The 19,522-nt window shown below is 40.5% G+C and overlaps 1 protein-coding gene across 1 annotated transcript in view; it reads right to left on the reverse strand.

Annotated features, from left to right (window-relative positions):
• The window catches only part of PDE11A (phosphodiesterase 11A), a 430,189-nt gene that overhangs the window by 260,867 nt on the left and 149,800 nt on the right, over positions 1-19,522 (reverse strand). Inside the window, exons 3-4 of the mRNA XM_005900797.2 lie at positions 19,333-19,422; positions 8,421-8,561 (exon numbers count right to left, since the gene is read on the reverse strand). Coding sequence (XP_005900859.1) covers positions 8,421-8,561; positions 19,333-19,422 — 231 coding nt within the window. The remainder of the gene's footprint in view (positions 1-8,420; positions 8,562-19,332; positions 19,423-19,522) is intronic.

Here is a 19,522-nt window from a genome sequence, read left to right on the forward strand (position 1 = left end):
GATTAAAGCCATTTTAATCAAAATCTACAGTTGTTCATGAAACTGGGTAAGCTGCTCTTAAAATTTACATGAAAGAGCAACAGGTCAAGAATAGGCAATCCAATTCTAATGAAGAACAACACTGAGGACTTGTCCTATCAAATATCAAAGAGGGTGATAAAATTATAGAAACTGAGAAAGTGTGACACTGGCGCAGAAATAGACAAACGGAGCCGTGGGACAAAATAGTGAGCTCAGAAACACACACAGTTATATATGGAAACCTGGTATGATACAGAAGGCGGGGGATGGTTCTGAGACAACTGGTTATACTTCTACAGGTTTACACTATACACGAAAATAAATTCTAGAGGGACATAAAAGCCCATAAATATCAGATAGATTAAAGAGAACATCATTATAGCATGAAGGTAGATAAAAAAATTTAAGAAACAAAACCTGTATGTCACAAATGAAAAAGGAAGATTGATAACTCTGACACATTAAAATTAAAATAGTCCATGCTATTTAGATAGATACCTGTTGGAAGAGGAATGCCACTGTCTGCAGTCTTGGCTGTGTACGCCAAGACCATAGGGTCCTGCTTTCTGTCCGGTTCATTTCTCAGGATTGTGTTTACCAGGAACATCTGAGCAATGAGGTATCATCTCTCCCCAGACAGACAGCAGGCTAGATACCACTCAATGTAAAAGGTGTCTATTCTCCAAGTACGATGTTCCTCTATAAGTATAATATACACCCACAGCTTTTTGGTCTTAGCTCTATGTATTCGGTACTCAATACTATGCTTATGTCTTCTCCATTGCTTGCTTGGCTTGATTTCAACCTGTCATATTTTTCAGGAAGGGCTTCTGGGAACTAAGTTTCCCACACTCTCCTTTGCATATTTAAAATGTCTATCTGTGGCTTATGTAATTGACTATGAATTTGGCTGGGTTTTAAATTAAAGAGTCATATTTTCTTTCCCTGAGGACTTGATATCTGTTCCTGTACAGTGTTCTTGCCCTGGAGAGTGCTACCAGGGAGACTAACACCAGAATGAACTTTCCTTCAATAGGTAACTTGATGTTGTCTAGATGCCCACAGAATTTTCTCATTATCTTTGAAGTCCATAAGCACTGGATGTGTTTCAGTACTAAGCAGTGAGCATCAGCTTTTCCTGAAATGATTCTGTAAATTCAAGTCTGCTTTCATTTCAATAAAATGTCCTATTTTTACTCTTCTTGGTCAGTCACTCAGTCATGTCTGACTCTTTGTGACCCCATGGACTGCAGCATGCCAGGCTTCCCCGTCCTTCACTGTCTCCTGGAGTTTGTTTGAACTCATATCCATTGAGTTGGTGATGCCATCCAACCATCTCATTCTCTGTCGTCCCCTTCTCCTCCTGCCCTTGATCTTAACCAGCATCAGGGTCTTTTCCAATGAGTTGGCTCTTCACATCAGGTGGCCAAAGTACTGGAGCTTCAGCTTCAGTTTCAGCATCAGTCCTTTCAGGAAGTATTTAGGGTTGATTTCGTTTAGGATTAACTGGTTTGATCTCCTTGCTGTCCAAGGAATTCTCGAGTCTTCTCCAGTACCACAGTTCAAAGCATCACTTCTTCGATGCTCAGTCTTCTTTATGGTCCAACTCACATCTGTACATGACTACCAGAAAGACCATCGCTTTGATTATACAGATCTTTGTCAGCAGAGTAATGTCTCTGCTTTTTAATATGCTGTCTAGATTTGTCATAGCTTTTCTTCCAAGGAACAAGCGTCTTTTAATTTCACGGCTGCAGTCACCATTAGCAGTGATTTTGGAACCCCCCCAAAATAAAGTCTGTCACTGTATCCATTTCTTTCCCATCTATTTGCCATGAAGTTATGGAACTGGATGCCATTATCTTATTTTTTTGAATGTTGAGTTTTAGGCCAGCTTTTTCACTCTCCTCCTTCACCTTCATCAAGAGGCTCTTTAGTTCCTCTTTGCTTTCTGCCATTAGGGTGGTGTTATCTGCATATCTGAAGTTATTAATATCTCTCCTGGCAATCTAGATTCCAGTTTGTGATTAATCCAGCCCAGCATTTCTCATGCTGTAATCTGCATATAAGTTAAATAAGCAGAGTGACAATATATAGCCTCGATGTACTCCTTTTTCAATTTTGAACCAGTTGGTTGTTCCATGTCCAATTCTAACCACATACAGGTTTCTTCTTTTTTTTTCTCCTGTCTCATTTCTCATGTTCTCTTCAGAGATACCAAGTATCCTTATTTTGGACTTTCTTTTACTCCATATTTATCATTCTATCTTATCTTTTAATACTGTTTTATTTTCCATTTCACTTCTAATTTTATCCTCCATGCCTCTGAAAATATGTTAGAAATTCTTTTCTTCTGTTTTTAATGTAATATTCATTTCTGCATGGTTACATATTTTCTTCTGTTTCTTTCTAAGCTCTTCCAACTAAGTTTTCTTATCTATTTACTGTTTATCTTTTATTCCTTGAGTCCTTGTATCTCTTATTTGAACACTTTTTTCCCCTGAGAGATCACACTATCTTGAATTTCATTTCATGGAGAATTGTTAGCAATTTTTCTGCTGTGTGTTTCTCAACTGGTGTTTGTTTTTACATTCTTTTCCTCCTTTTTTCCTTTTGATATCTTTCCATAAGCTCCAGGTTGGTGGCTTTTTGTTTTGGCTGATATAGTGGTAAAGAATCCACCTGCCAATGCGGGAGATGCAGGTTCTATCCCTGGGTTGGGAAGATCCCATGGAGACGGAAATGGCAATCTACTCCAGTATCCTTGCCTGGAAAACTCCATGGACAGAGGAGCCTGGTGGGTTACAGTCCATGGGGCTACAAAGAGTTGGACATTGAGCACCCACACACGCCACATCTTTAAGTAAATAATGGAGAAGGCATGACATCAGGACAGTGGGTAAGGATGACGGCAGTTGAATTTTGGTCTTTGAGTGCTTTTGCAACAACACACTTTTCCAGGCAACCCCTGCCTAACAGAGGCCGCCCTTGCTTACTATGAAGTCCTAAGTGACATAGATATTTTTGTGTGATGAAAGCCTTAAATTCTCTCCAGGAGACCAAGATTAGCAGCTGCAGGGTGACACACCACTCACATTGTCAACTCTCCTGACAGCCTTGTTTCCAAGACAGCTTGTCTGAAATTGTCTTGTCCCACCCCACTTTTCCCGCCACTCTATGGCAGCAAGGAGGAGTCCAGAAACATTCCTAAGCCTGCCCAGGCACCCATCCGTACTGCTCCAAGCAGGTGAGCCATGCACGCCTTGTTGTGATGAACACTGTACTCTGTCCCAGATGCTGGATGCAGGCCACCTCAGTCAGCTTTCTACTGTACCCCACCCAATCTTCACCATGCTATGTGAGCTGTGTGTGGGGTGATGATTGGAGTAGAGTTATGAACGCTTTTTCTTCTGTGAATTATAGTTTTATTTCTTGTCCTTGGTGTTTTTAGGTTGGTCCTTAACTGGCAGAAGGTAATAAAAATCCATTTAGCAGATCCTCTCTCATGACACCTTGACTTTCAAGTTCACTCTCTTACTGCAAGGTCCAGTACCTGCTCCCTTTTTCCATGAGATGATAAATTCTAACTCTGCTTGGGAGGATAAGATGCAAGATAACATAACTCAAAGGGAGAAAATTAAGACTCCATCAATTTAATAATTGTGAAAATATAATCTCATTTATGTACCCATATTTTGATAAAAATCACTTCCTTTTACATTTGTTTTTTCTCCTTTATTACTTAAAAATATATCAAGGATACTGTTCCTATACATATAGATAAACATCATTATTTTAAAGGATATATATATAGCATTTCATTATATAAAACTTCTGTTGCTATTTGATTTATATTCTTAAAACTGTAAATATTACAGTAAAACTTCTTATATACTGATTTTGCTCTCTTACTCTTCTCCATCTCCTTCACTATGTTAAATTTTAAGAGGAGAAATTGCTGAATGCAAAGGCTATGCTCTTTTAAAACTGAAACATATTTTACCAAACTTATATCCATAAAGGCTACCCCAGTTTAAAATCTCATCATCAGTAATAAGAATGTCCATTTTCTTATACCCACACACATACTTGCTATTATAATTCTCTTAAATCTTTACCAGTCCAGTGGCTAAAAAATCATAGAAGTGTTTTAATGTGCTTATATTCTCTAAAGAATTGTGTGAATGTTTTAGAAAACCTTTCCCCACCAAATGACTATAAAACAATACTCACCAGTATTTTTAAGTTCTTTTTTTACACAAATCTTTGCTCTATTTGAAATTTATATTGACTTCACAGAAGCAAGACAAAAAAGTGGGCAGCTCATTTTTCAGTGTCATAAGAAAGTAAAGGCCACCCAGGGATTATCTAGGATGGAGATCTGAAAACTATTGCCTGCAGCCAAATCTGGCCCACCACCTACTTTTATAAATAATGCTTTATTGGAACACAGCCATACTGAGACTGCTTTCATGCTACCATGAGTAGCTGCAAGAGGGATCATGTGACTTGCAAAGCCTAAAAAATTTACTATCCATCCATCCATTCTGAGGTGAGGAAGTCTCAGCCAGAGAACTTCATCTCGGCAGGATTTTCTGTTTGTTGAAACCTCGGTGCCAGCGTTAGCTTTTGCCGCCTGGTATCCTGTTCAGCTGGCTTCTCCTCTTATACATGGTGTGACTGTATATGGTTTCCTTCCCATCCTTTCTACCTGACAATGAGGGTAGTGCACAGAACAGCGATCAGTCCCTTTAAGTCTGAAGTTTCAAGAAACTTTTGGTGAGAAGCATGTTAAAGGAAAGCAGGGCATTATGACTTTCCTGCGTGGTGATGCCACACATATAAGCCAGACCCCACTGCCGCCCCGCCCCCGCACTCAGCTCCCCCACCACTTGCCTAGCAACCTTGATAAAAATTCTTTACAGCTTCTCAAATGGCACCAAACAGATGGGTCTCCTCTTTTTGCACACAGTTCACTTTTACCCCTGACCTTGTCCCTCTGGATTGAAGGAGTTCATTCTCACTCTGAGAGGGAGGGGATGGGCAAAGAGAAGAAATGATAGACTGGGCCCAGGTTTTCTGCCCTGACTCCACCATTCCAAAAAATCTTAGAATGTTCAGCTGTGATAGGGAAAAGGTCTTACTCTTCACGACTACACCAACACCTTTACCGCATGTTACCATCTAGTCTGGCTTCCCCAGTGGCTTAGCAGATTAAGAATTCACCTGCAATGCAGGAGACCCAGGAGATGAAGGTCTGATCCCTGGGTTGGGAAGATCCCCTGGAGAAGGAAATGTCAACCCACTCCAGTATTCTTGCCCAAAAAGTCCCTTAGACAGAGAAACCTGGTGGGCTATAGTCCAAAGGGTCACAAAGAGTCGGACATGACTGAGCGACTGAACACACACACATGCCGTCTAGTCTAGGGAGTGGTTTCTGACCCCTTCCCTACTTTATATCCTGAAGTTCTTACTGTCACTGTTATCCTCTCCAGCTCTGCCCCCGCCTTCCGTATTACCTTCTGTCTTCTGTACTTTTTCATCTCACTTGCCAAAGAGCAAGACTACAGGGTAAAAGTTAGTCCATGTTAGAAGATTTGCAAAAAATGACCACCCTAAGCCGGTTTAAATTATTTCCATGTCTGTTCTAACTGACCAAGCAAACAGTGAATCTGTCCCTGTTCAGATTCCACCTGCCCCCCAGCCAGCTGCGCTCATGGGCATCTGAGAGTGGCTCGCAAACCCTGGAAACAAGCCCCAACAGTTTCCCCTTCCTGCCTCTGCTCAAGGAGAGCCCACAGCCAGCCAGGCACCCACTAGCATCCCACCGCCTCCCACTCCTTTCAGAGGCTTCCCTGTCAGGTGGTGGGGAATACTCTTGCAGGTCAGTCCACTCTTGGAGCCTGAATTCCCCATCAGTGAATGAGGAGGATAATACTACTTACCTCATAAGGATGCAGTAAGTATTAAACGAGCCAAAATTCTTCATGAAGCATCCAGAAGCACTTCATATATATGGGCTATGTCTGTGTGTGTGTGTGTGTGTGTATGTGTGCGCACGTGTGTGTGTTCTCCCAAGGATCTATTGTGATGTGTGTGCTAAGTCGCTTCAGTTGTGTCTGACTCTTTGAGACCCTATGGACTGTAGCCTGCCAGGCTCCTCTGTCCATGGGATTCTCCAGGCAAGAATACTGGAGTGGGCTGCCATGCCCTCCTCCAGGGCATCTTCCTGAATCAGGGTTCGAACCTGTGTCTCTTATGTCTCCTGCATTGGCAGACAGGTTCTTTACCACTAGTGCCATCTGGGAAACCCAGGATCTACTGAGTTTTACACAACCACAGGATAATTGCAAGGCTATTGTTTGTTTAAACCACATTTGTTGAGTAGAAATAACACCAAACTCTAGAGTTGGACTACAAGGAAAGCTGAACGCAGAAGAATGGATGCTTTTGAACTGTAGTGTTGGAGAAGACTCTTGAGAGTCCCTTGGACTGCAAGGAGATCCAACCAGTCCATACTAAAGGAGATGAGTCCTGAGTGTTCATTGGAAGGACTGATGTTGAAGCTGAAACTCCAATCCTTTGGCCACCTGACGTGAAGAGCTGACTCATTGGAAAAGACCCTGATGCTGTGAAAGATTGAGGGCAGGAGGAGAAGGGGATGGCAGAGGATGAGACGGTTGGATGGTATCACCAACTCAATGGACATCAGTTTGGGTAAACTCCAGGAGTTGGTGATGGACAGGGAAGCCTGGCATGCTGCAGTCCATGGGGTCGCAAAGAATCGGACATGACTGAGCAACTGAACTGAACTGCTAAGATATAGGGAAATACTCCTAAACATTTTAAATGTACATAGATTTTTGAAAGCTTAATGCTAAATAGATAACTAACAAGGTCCTACAGTATAGCATGGGGAACTATACTCAGTATCTTATAATAACTTATAATGGAAAAGAATTCCAAAAAGGCTATATATAACTGAATCACTTTGCTGAACACCTGAAAGTAACACAACATTGTAAATCAACTATATATCAACGAAATGTTTTTAAAAACTTAAAATATCTTTTAAATTAAATTTATTTATTTTAATTAGAGGCTAATTACTTTACAATATTGTATTGGTTTTGCCATACATCAATATGAATCCATCATGGGTGTACACATGTTCCCAAAAAAAACTTAAAATATTTTAAGTTCTACAATATTTATTATTAAATCTCCAAAATTTACCCAAGGTTCTTGTTTTTTGAGGAACTCAAACCTAAAGGCAAAGACAATAACCTTTCTAAGTAACTACAGTAAAACATCATTCTCTGGAGTATTAAAACGGCACTTCATTGCTAGACAGTTCCTGGTCTTTGAAAAGAGTTCACAGCAAAGATATTAAACTGCTGCTGAGGGTGCAGACATTTAGCTTCAAGAAGTTAGATGGATGATGGTCATTATTTTCAATATTGCTGTGTATATACCCAGCAGACTTCCCACAAAGAGCCAGAGGACCTAGAAGACCCTGAAAGCCAAGATAAGGCAGGCCCGAGGCCGAGGCTGAGGCCAAGGTCTGCTTGCCCCTGAGGTGACAGTAAGTAGCCCCTGCATGAGGAGGGAAGGAGCCTCCGCCTCCTGACTGGCGTGCACTGAGCTAGTGTCCACAGGCCCGAGGCAGCAGTAGAAGAAGGTGGAAACGTGGGAAGCAGCAGAACAAACCTCTGCAGGAGAGTGCCGCCCCACTGAGGCTGGGGTGACTCCACTGAGCATAAGCGCAAAGAGCACTGCTTCCCACTCCCCCACCCCCACCCCCAGAAGAGGGCTGTGGAGTATCGTGTGGACTGCAGTCCATGCTCACACGTGCTGAGGGCCTTCCCTTGCTGTGTGAGTTCAATGGGAGGCTGGCAGCCTAGCTTCTCTTCTCTTCAGCTGCGTGAGTTTGGGCAATCCCTTCCATCCCTTGGGCTTCCCTGGTGGCTCAGCTGGTAAAGAATCCGCCTGCAATGCAGGTGACCTGGGTTCCATCCCTGGGTTGGAAAGATGCCCTGGAGAAGGGAAAGGCTACCCACTCCAGTATTCTGGCCTGGAGAATTCCATGGACTGTAGAATCCATGCGGTTGCAAAGAGTCTGACAGTACTGAGCCATTTTCACTTTCCCTTCCCCATCCCTTAGCTGCCTCATCTGTGTACACAGAGTTCCACTAGACGTCAATGTCGTCAGAGTTTCTCAGAGGACAGCAGATCAAGACTGAAGAAACACATACGGGAAATAAAAACTTTACTTTTAAAAAGTCACCTCATGTTAGAAGAGTCACAAAAGAGTGGGTCAAGTCTCGATTTCACGAACTTCGTTACAACTAAACTAAACTTTACTTCCTTAACACAGATGACAGATAAAGATGACTTACTGGTGATTCGATGTCCTCCAGGAGTAAAACAGAACAGCGTTCACATTTCAACAGTGTTTGGGCCCGATGCATTATTTTCTTGACAATTTTCTCCAGGTCGGTCTGTTCTTCAAAGAGGTCATTAACCACCTCTAACAAAGCCTAGGAAAGAGAAACTGGATGTATTTAGGTGGCTAAGGGACTGAATTAAAATTTGTCCCTCAAAAATTCCATTTCGTCTTTGCTATAAAAATATAAATATTTTTATGTGGCTAAATTTTAGAGTGTTTATGTTTGTTTTGACATATTTCCATCGTTTCATTTCATAACACAGTCTTGAATTATAAAATATAACTTGAGAATAGTGCCAGTCCATGTGTGTGTGTGTGCGTGTGTGTGTGTGTGTGTGCTTAGGTCGCTCAGTCGCTCATTCATGTCCAACTCTTTATGATCCCATGGACAGTAGCCCACCAGTCCATATAATCCCACATAAATTCCTCATATATCTATATGACTATGTTCCATACAGTTAATGACTACATGGTCTCATATAATCATTACCGACAGGCTTTTCTGCTTCTACAGTAGTTTTTCTGCAATGTTTTAAAAAAACATGACTGGGTTTAAAAATCAACATTTTATGAATACCAAATACTTGATTCTCTCCAAGGCACATTTATTTCAGAAAATTACAAAGCATCTCTTCCTCACCATCTGGAAGAAATAGCTTCATGGTCAAACTAAAGACTTATTTTCACTAATATATATCTCTCACAGAACTATTAAAGAATTATAGTAGTGGATGCTAGTTAAGTTTCAAAACCTTCAAATATATATATATATATAAAAAAACCCTATTAATCCCTCTACACAAGAAATTTGTCCAGGAGAATATTTAAATGCCATTATACATCTCAAAAGAAAACATCATTAAAAATTTATTAAATAATAAAATAAAAAGCATAAAAATTAAAGAAAAAGCTTAAATTCTAACTTGAAAACTGTATACTCATTTAAAAATGAAATTGTGATAACATGTCATTTTATTCAGCTAAGATAGCTTGCAATTTATACACTGAAATAATATTTATTTAGAATTTTTAATTACATGGATACATTTAGAGATTGAAGAACAGTGAGCCATTTACAGGTAGTAGATACTTTGCCTCTATCAGAGCACAATCAGAAAATTACACAGCCAGTGAACTGGCCAGAGGATGCTTTATTCAATAGAATTCAATATGATGTCTCCAATCTGACCTGTCACAAAAGGATTTCATGGGTTTTCAAATTCACATCTATTCTGATAGGTGGTGTTGACTAATTTTCAACTTTGGTAATGTATTTGATTTGTCCTGAAACCATTTGAAACATGAGAATTTCTTCTCTGAGTCAATTCAGGTACAAAAGTATTTGAATGAGCTAAGGGATCCATGAAATGAGTCTACTTCCCTGAGCAACTCAAAGCAGACCCAAAATCTTGGACAGCGTTTTCTCTAAAGAGAGCTTGTGACTGGCTAAGGGCTATGCATTGCTCTATGATTCCCAAACAAAGAGAAACACTATGAGTTTTAAGTGTATTCTGTCCGTTTGGCATTTGGGCAGCAAATCGCTGTAAGAGGTCAATGTGTGGTAATTTCATGTGCAAATATAATATTAAAAATGAGGCAACTGTCTGCATAATTACCAACAAAATCCCTTGTTATTAAGGGAGGGGACATTATTTCCTTAATCATCCAGACTAGTTCTTCAGATGGATCATATTAACTGAACAATTATTTAACTTTTCAATTTGTTGTGACTGCATGGATGGGGCCTCTGGGACCCATATACAGGAACATTTATCTCAGAGGAAAAGCTAATTGTGCCTTGAGTTTTGTACTGACAAATCGCATTATAGTAATTTTATTGTTTCTAATTAAAAATTGCTGCTTTACTAACAAGTGATAAAAGTTTCACAAATAACAATGCAGACTGGCTCCACATAAAAAAGAGAAGAAAATCTAGGATGACACGCAATGCTACACACACGGAAGCTTTGCACACAGTTGAACGCTCCCTGTTTCTCAATGTCATTTGCATGTCCCCAGCTCCTTCTTCTTCAGACCTTCTTTTGCTCCTGGACTCATCCTTGGACCTTTTCCCTTCTCTTATCCAGATATTTTTCCCACCTGTACCCTAGTTTTAAATACCATCTATATGCTGCTGCTGCTGCTAAGTCACATCAGTTGTGTCCGACTCTGTGTGACCCCATAGACGGCAGCCCACCAGGCTCCCCCATCCCTGGGATTCTCCAGGCAAGAACACTGGAGTGGGTTGCCATTTCCTTCTCCAGTGCATGAAAGTGAAAAGTGAAAGTGAAGTTGCTCAGTCGTGTCCGACTCTAGCGACGCCATGGACTGCAGCCTACCAGGCTCCTCCATCCATGGGATTTTCCAGGCAAGAGTACTGGAGTGGGGTGCCATCGCCTTCTCCGATCTATATGCTGATGGTTCCCAAATAATAATCTCGAGTCTTCACATCTCTCCAAAACTCTAGACTCCCATAGCCAACTGTTTACTTGCCACCTGTACAAGCCTAAAGTTGTTTTCATTCATTACCCATATCAGTAGGCCTTGTATGTTTCACTGATAAATTTTTTGGAGACTCTCTCACTTCTCACTGTCCAGCTACATTATTTCTCCCCACTCTCAGCTTTATTGAGATATAATTGACATAAAACTTTATATGAGTTTAAGGTGTACAATTTGATGATTTAATACACCTATATATTGCAAAATGATTACTACACTAAGGTTACTTAACACATCCATCACCTTACATATTTACATTTTTTGTGTGTTAAGAACATTAAGATTTATTTTCTCAGCAATGTTCAAGTACATAACGCAGTGTCATTAACTATAGTCATCACACTGAATACTAGATCTCCAGAACTTACTCATCTTATATCTAGAAGTCTATATACTTTGACAAACATCTCTCCTTTTTCTAGACACTCCAAGCTACTGGAAACCACCATACTACACTCTGCTTCTTTGAGTACTGCTTTCATAGATCCAATATATATGTGAAATAATACAGGCTGGATCATCGAAAAAGCAAGAGAGTGCCAGAAAAACATCTATTTCTGATTTATTGACTATGTCAAAGACTTTGACTGTGTGGATCACAATAAACTGTGGAAAATTCTGAAAGAGATGGGAATACCAGACCACCTGACCTGCCTCTTGAGAAACCTGTATGCAGGTCAGGAAGCAACAGTTAGAACTGGACATGGAACAAACAGGTTCCAAATAGGAAAAGGAGTATGTCAAGGCTGTATATTGTCACCTTGCTTATTTAACTTATATTCAGAGTACATCATGAGAAATGCTGGGCTGGAAGAAGCACAAGCTGGAATCAAGATTGCCAGGAGAAATATCAATAATCTCAGATATGCAGATGACACCATCCTTATCACAGAAAGTGAAGAAGAACTAAAGAGCCTCTTGATGAAAGTGAAAGTGGAGAGTGAAAAAGTTGGCTTAAAGCTCAACATTCAGAAAATGAAGATCATCGGCATCTGGTCCCATCACTTCATGGCAAATAGATGGGGAAACAATGGAAACAGTGCCTGACTTTTTTGGTGGGGGGGTTCCTGAATCACTGCAGATAGTGATTGCAGCCATGAAATTAAAAGACGCTTACTCCTTGGAAGGAAAGTTATGACCAACTGAGTTGAGTTCACTTCAGTTCAGTCACTCAGTCGTGTCCGACTCTTTGCGACCCCATGAATCGCAGCACACCAGGCCTCCCTGTCCATCACCAACTCCTGGAGTTCACTCAGACTCACGTCCATCGAGTCAGTGATGCCATCCAGCCATCTCATCCTCTGTCGTCCCCTTCTCCTCCTGCCCCCAATCTCTCCCAGCATCAAGGTCTTTTCCAATGAGTCAACTCTTCTCATGAGGTGGCCAAAGTACTGGAGTTTCAGCTTTAGCATCATTCTTTCCAAAGAAATCTAAGGGCTGATCTCCTTCAGAATGGACTGGTTGGATCTCCTTGCAGTCCAAGGGACTCTCAAGAGTCTTCTCCAACACCACAGTTCAAAAGCATCAATTCTTCGGCGCTCACCTTTCTTCACAGTCCAACTCTCACATCCATACATGACCACAGGAAAAACCATGGCCTTGACTAGACGCACCTTTATTGGCAAAGTAATGTCTCTGCTTTTGAATGTGCTATCTAGGTTGGTCATAACTTTCCTTCCAAGGAGTGTCTTTTAATTTTATGGTTGCAATTACCATCTGCAGTGATTTTGGAGCCCCCAAAAATAAAGTCTGACACTGTTTCCACTGTTCCCCCATCTATTTGCCATGAAGTGATGGGACCAGATGCCATGATCTTCATTTTCTGAATGTTGAGTTTTAAGCCAACTTTTTCACTCTCCTCTTTCACTTTCATCAAGAGGCTTTTTAGTTCCTCCTCACTTTCTGCCATAAGGGTGGTGTCATCTGCATATATGAGGTTATTGATATTTCTCCCGGCAATCTTGATTCCAGCTTGTGCTTCTTCCAGCCCAACATTTCTCATAATGTACTCTGCATACAAGTTAAATAAGCAAGGTGACAATATACAGCCTTGACATACTCCTTTTCCTATTTGGAACCAGTCTGTTGTTCCATGTCCAGTTCTAACTGTTGCTTCCTGACCTGCATACAAATTTATCAAGAGGCAGGTCAGGTGATCTGGTATTCCCATCTCTTTCAGAATTTCCCACAGTTTATTGTGATCCACGCAGTCAAAGGCTTTGGCATAGTCCATAAAGCAGAAATAGATGTTTTTCTGGAACTCTCTTGCTTTTTTGATGATCCAGCAGATGTTGGCAATTTGGTCTCTGGTTCCTCTGCCTTTTCTAAAACCAGCTTGAACATCTGGAAGTTTACGGTTCATGTATTGCTGAAGCCTGGCTTGGAGAATTTTGAGCATTACTTTACTAGCATGTGAGATGAGTGCAATTGTGTGGTAGTTTGAGCATTCTTTGGCATTGCCTTTCTTTGGGATTGGAATGAAAACTGACCTTTTCTAGTCCTGTGGACACTTCTGAGTTTTCCAAATTTGCTGGCATATTGAGTGCAGCACTTTCACAGCATCATCTTTCAGGATTTGAAATAGCTCATCTGGAATTCCATCACCTCCACTAGCTTTGTTCGTAGTGATGCTTTCTAAGGCCCACTTGACTTCACATTCCAGGATATCTGGCTCTAGGTGAGTGATCACACCATCATGATTATCTGGGTCGTGAAGATCTTTTTTGTACAGTTCTTCTGTGTATTCTTGCCACCTCTTCTTAATATCTTCTGCTTCTGTTAGGTCCATAGCATTTCTGTCCTTTATCGAGTCCATCTTTGCATGAAATGTTCCCTTGCTATCTCTGATTTTCTTAAAGAGATCTCTAAGTCTTTCCCATTCTGTTATTTTCCTCTATTTCTTTGCACTGATCGCTGAGGAAGGCTTTCTTATCTCTTCTTGCTATTCTTTGGAACTCTGCATTCAGATGCTTATATCTTTCCTTTTCTCCTTTGCTTTTCGCTTCTCTTCTTTTCACAGCTATTTGTTAGGCGTCCCCAGACAGCCATTTTGCTTTTTTGCATTTCTTTTCCATGGGAATGGTCTTGATCCCTGTCTCCTGTACAGTGTCATGAACCTCAGAGCTTATTAAAAGGCAGAGACATTACTTTGCCAACAAAGGTCCATCTAGTCAAGGCTATGGTTTTTCCAGTAGTTGTGTATGGATGTGAGAGTTGGACTATAAAGAAGCTGAGCACCAAAGACTTGATGTTTTTAAACTGTAGTGTTGGAGAAGATTCTTGAGAGTCCCTTGGACAGCAAGGAGATCCAACCAGTCCACCCTAAAGGAGATCAGTCCTGGGTGTTCATTGGAAGGACTGATGTTGAATCTGAAACTCCAATCCTTTGGCCACCTTATGCAAAGAGCTGACTCATTTGAAAAGACCCTGATGCTGGGAAAGATTGAAGGCAGGAGGAGAAGGGGACGACAAAGGATGAGATGGTTGGATGGCATCACCAACTCAATGGACATGAGTTTGGGTCAACTCCAGGAGTTGGTGGTGGACAGAGAGGCCTGGCATAATGCAGTTCATGGGGTTGCAAAGAGTCGAACACGACTGAGAGACTGAACTGAACTGATCTTATTTCACTTAACACAGTGCCCTCAAGTTTCATCTATGTTGTCACAAATGGTAGGATTTTCTTCTGTTATGGCTAAATAATGCTCCATTGTCTGTGTGCATGTGTGTATCACAATTTCCTTATCCATTCATCTATTAATGGACACTTAGGTTGCTTCCATATCTTGGTTATTGTAAATAATATTGCAATGAACATGGGAGTGCAGATATCTTTTTAAGCCTGCAATTTAATTTCCTTTGGATATATACTCAGAAGTGAAGCTGCTGGATCGTATGGTAGTTCTATTTTTAATTTTTTGAGGAACCTCCATATTGTTTTCCATAGTAGCTGCACCAATTTATATTCCCATCAACAGTGTACAAAGAGTTCCCTTTTCTCCACATCCTTACCAACACTTGTTATCTCTTATTTTTTTGATAACAACCATTCTAAGAAATAGGAGGTGATATCTCATTATAGTTTTAATTTGCATTTCCCTGATGATGTTGAGCATCTTTTCATGTGTCTATTGGCCATTTGTATGTCTTCTTTGGAAAAAATGTCTTTTCAAATCTTCTATTTTTTAATTGGATGATTTGGGGGGTTTTTTGGTTTTGTTTTGTTTTTGCTATTGAGTTGTATGAGTTCCTTATATATTTTGGAGATTAACCCCTTATCAATACAGATGATTTGCAAATATTTTCTCCCATTCCATAGTTTACTTCTGAATTTTTTGATTGTTTCTTTTGCTGTGAAGTTTTTTTGTTTGAGGTAGTCTCACTTGTTTATTTTTGCTTTTGTTGCTTGAGCTTTTATATCAGACCCCCCAAAAAAATCACTGGAGCTTTCACTCATATTTTCTTCTAGGAGTTTTACAGTTTCAGGTCTCAAGTTTAAGCTTTCAATCTATTTCAAGTTAATTTTTGTGAGTGATGTAAGATAGAGGTCTAATCTAATCTCATTCTTTTGCATGTGAATATCCAGTTTTCCCAAACCTTTTATTGAAAAAAACTACTTTTTCGCCATTGAGTATTCTAGGCTCCCTAGTCAAATAGATGTTGACTCTATATGTATGGGTATATTTCTGGGCTCTTAATTCTATTCCAGGAATTAACCTGGTGGCAGTAAAGCATCTGTTTGCAATGCAGGAGACTTCGGTTCGATCCCTGGCTTTAGAAGATCCCCTGGAGAAGGAAATGGCAACCCACTCCAGTACTCTTGCCTGGAAAATTCCATGGACAGAGGAGCCTTGTAGGCTACAATCCATGGGGTTGCCAAGAGTCGGACATGACTGAGTGGCTTTACTTCACTTCAATTCTATTCCACTGGTCTGTATGTCTGTTTTTAATACCAGTACAATACTATTTTGATTACTGTAGCTTTGAAGAATAGTTTTAAACCAAGAAGCATGATGCCCCCAGCTTCGTTCTTCCTTAGGATTGTTTTGGCTATCTGAGGTCTTTCCTATCTGCTCTTTAGATACATGGACCCAAGCTTCTCCTACCTCTGGGCCTTTGCACTTGATATTTCCACTGCTTGGAATCTTCTTCCTAGATCTTTGTGTGGCTTTGCTCCTTCATTTCATTTAGGTCTCTTCTCAGATATTACCTCTTCACAGAGACCTTCTTGATCACCTTCTGAAATAAACATCATCCTAAACTACCCTTCAGCAACCAGTCTGTATTCCATTATCTCACTTTGTTCTTTTTTTATAGCACTTACCACCACCTGATACTATATTATTTTTTATTTGCTTGTTTGTCTGCTATCTATTGTTTCATCTAAATGATAAGTTCTATGAAGGCAGGGACTTTAATGGACAGTGTCTGAAGAGGCCCACAAAATAAATATTTGTTGAGTGAGTAAATGAATACATGAGGATGCAAAGATTCATAATGCATGAAGTGTTCCTTAAGGAATTCAAAATGTAGTTGGAGAGGAGTGCCACTGATAAATATTATACAGTGTGATAAGGATCCAGAATAAAACAATGGCAGTAAATATAAGACAAAATAATAAGCAAAGAAGGAAAGATTAAGTGGAACACTGAGCTGGGTCTTCAGGGAAATGCAAAATGAAATCAGTAGGAGAAAAAGGTTGACATGAGGCATTGAAAGCAGAGGGAGAAATATTACTAAGAGAATGAGAAAGTGAAACAGACTATTTTCTGGAAATTGGGGTCTATACTGCTGGAGTGCCCAATTGTCAGGAAGCATTTAACAGGAGGCTTCCAGTGTGCTGTTTTGGATCTGTCAGGAATTCTCTGTTCCTTATTAATTCCTGAATATTCAGGGATTAAGAGGAGAGTCAAGCCTCTCCCGGGGGCCGAGAGATCCAGGCATTTCCTTCGTTAGTTTTCCTATACGGTGATAAGTATCCTCTTCCTTTTTATGAACCATATGGTAAAAGTGATTATTTACAACCCTCTCGCTTTCATATGGATGACCTCATGTTTCCTTGATAACTTGTAAGTTTTGATTTTATCTCTGCTGAAAATAGCTATCATGTAAGACAGTATAAATACCTACACAATGTTGAATAAAACACCTTTGCTCCATCAGAGCTTTGGTCCCCGTGTCTTTCCCTCTCTCTCTCTCTCTCTCTCCCCCTCTCCCCCCTCTCTCTTTTTCAGGCTGATCCCCTGGAGCGCAGAGGCTCTCTGAGTTCACTTTCCTGCCCAGGTTTCTGAGACCCTCTCAAGAAGGTGCTCTGTGCCTTCACCCCATCGAGAGGGCGCCTGAGGCCTCCGTGAACAGAGCAAGCCCCATGTCAGGGACTTTACTGGCTTTCTGCATGAACCAAGGAATATCAGCCTCTTTTTCTCTCCTTTACTTTCTTATTGGTAATGGACCAGACCATCAGGTTCCGGTCCATTAAAGGACCTCAACACCCAATGAAAGGAGGAGAAGGGTAAGACATGGGGCTAAAGATGAAAACAGGATCCAAATCAGAGAAAAGGTGTCTTATGCTGTGCTAAAGAAAATGGCTGTAGTTGTCAATTGTTTCCTGTGAAATATTCGTAAATCATAATGCTTAGTAAACGAAACTTTTAATCAATTTGATTACCAATCAACTGAGGGTTTCCAACCTTTATGAACAAATTCTTGTTAAATATATTTCTAAATTGTGAAAGTAATGTCCCTATATTTAAAAACAGAGTGAGTCTAATATATTTAACCTCTACTTGATTGTACCTGCCTCTTGAGAAATCTGTATGCAGGTCAGGAAGCAACAGTTAGAACTGGACATGGAACAACAGACTGGTTCCAAATAGGAAAAGGAGTACATCAAGGCTGTATATTGTCACCCTGCTTATTTAACTTATATGCAGAGTACTCATGAGAAATGTTGGGCTGGAAGAAGCACAAGCTGGAATCAAGATTGCTGGAAGAAATATGAATAACCTCATATATGCAGATGACACCACCCTTATGGCAGAAAGTGAAGAGGAACTAAAAAGCCTCTTGATGAAAGTGAAAGTGGAGAGTGAAAAAGTTGGCTTAAAGCTCAACATTCAGAAAACGAAGATCATGGCATCCGGTCCCATCACTTCATGGGAAATAGATGGGGAAACAGTGGAAACAGTGTCAGACTTTATTTTGGGGGGCTCCAAAATCACTGCAGATGGTGATTGCAGCCATGAAATTAAAAGACGCTTACTCCTTGGAAGGAAAGTTGTGACCAACCTAGACAGCACATTCAAAAGCAGAGACATTACTTTGCCAATAAAGGTGCGTCTAGTCAAGGCCATGGTTTTTCCTGTGGTCATGTATGGATGTGAGAGTTGGACTGTGAAGAAAGGTGAGCGCCGAAGAATTGATGCTTTTGAACTGTGGTGTTGGAGAAGACTCTTGAGAGTCCCTTGGACTGCAAGGAGATCCAACCAGTCCATTCTGAAGGAGATAAACCCTGGGATTTCTTTGGAAGGAATGATGCTAAAGCTGAAACTCCAGTACTTTGGCCACCTCATGCAAAGAGTTGACTCATTGGAAAAGACTCTGATGCTGGGAGGGATTGGGGGCAGGAGGAGAAGGGGACGACAGAGGATGAGATGGCTGGATGGTATCACTGACTTGATGGACGTGAGTCTGAGTGAACTCCGGGAGTTGGTGATGGACAGGGAGGCCTGGTGTGCTGCAATTCATGGGGTCGCAAAGAGTCAGACACGACTGAGTGACTGAACTGAACTGAACTGATTGTTTAGCAATTTTTTGAGTACCGGTCTTTGTTTTTGTTTTGTTTTTTACTATTTAGGCCTACAACTGGTGAAGGTATATGACAGTAATCCCTATATCTATGTTTCTTTATAATTCTATAAGCTGGTGTTTGCAGCATTATCATCCTCTTCCAGGAAAACTTTCAATTCACAAACATAATTTGTGAGTTGGGGTGAAATCATCTATAATATACCTTGCTTCTTAAAGGAACTAAATTGTAAAAAGATCACTAATTTGTGTTATTATTTCAAAACTGTAAGTAAGCTAGAATATATCTATTGTCTTGTAGTATAGATGTGAAATTAATTTCCTTTTTAAAAGAAGCTATTTCCCCCACACAACATCAGAGGATTTATATCCACTTTTTGGGTTTATTGCTTAAAGGGATCATCAACCAGAAACTTGAAGGATTATACAGATTAAAAACAAATGTTTCTGTACTATTCAAAGATCATCTACTGTTTTTAAAAGACATAATGACTCACAGATACTTGAAAGACAAAGAGCTCTGAGGGCTGTCAGCAATGCTTCTTTCTACTCACCCTGCTTCTTTCATATTCTTTCCTTGAGGCAGCAAAGAGCTGAGCATTGGATATGGCAATTCCACAAAATGGAAGATACATCTGCATGACCTGGGGGCAAAGAAAGTGTTGAGAACATTAAACCATAAAAATATGGAGCCAGATTCCACATTTCCTTCATATGCCTGATTTTAACACCTTTTTTTCCCAA

This window comes from Bos mutus, chromosome 2 (genome assembly GCF_027580195.1).
Source record: "Bos mutus isolate GX-2022 chromosome 2, NWIPB_WYAK_1.1, whole genome shotgun sequence".
NCBI classification, from domain to species: Eukaryota; Metazoa; Chordata; class Mammalia; order Artiodactyla; family Bovidae; genus Bos; species Bos mutus.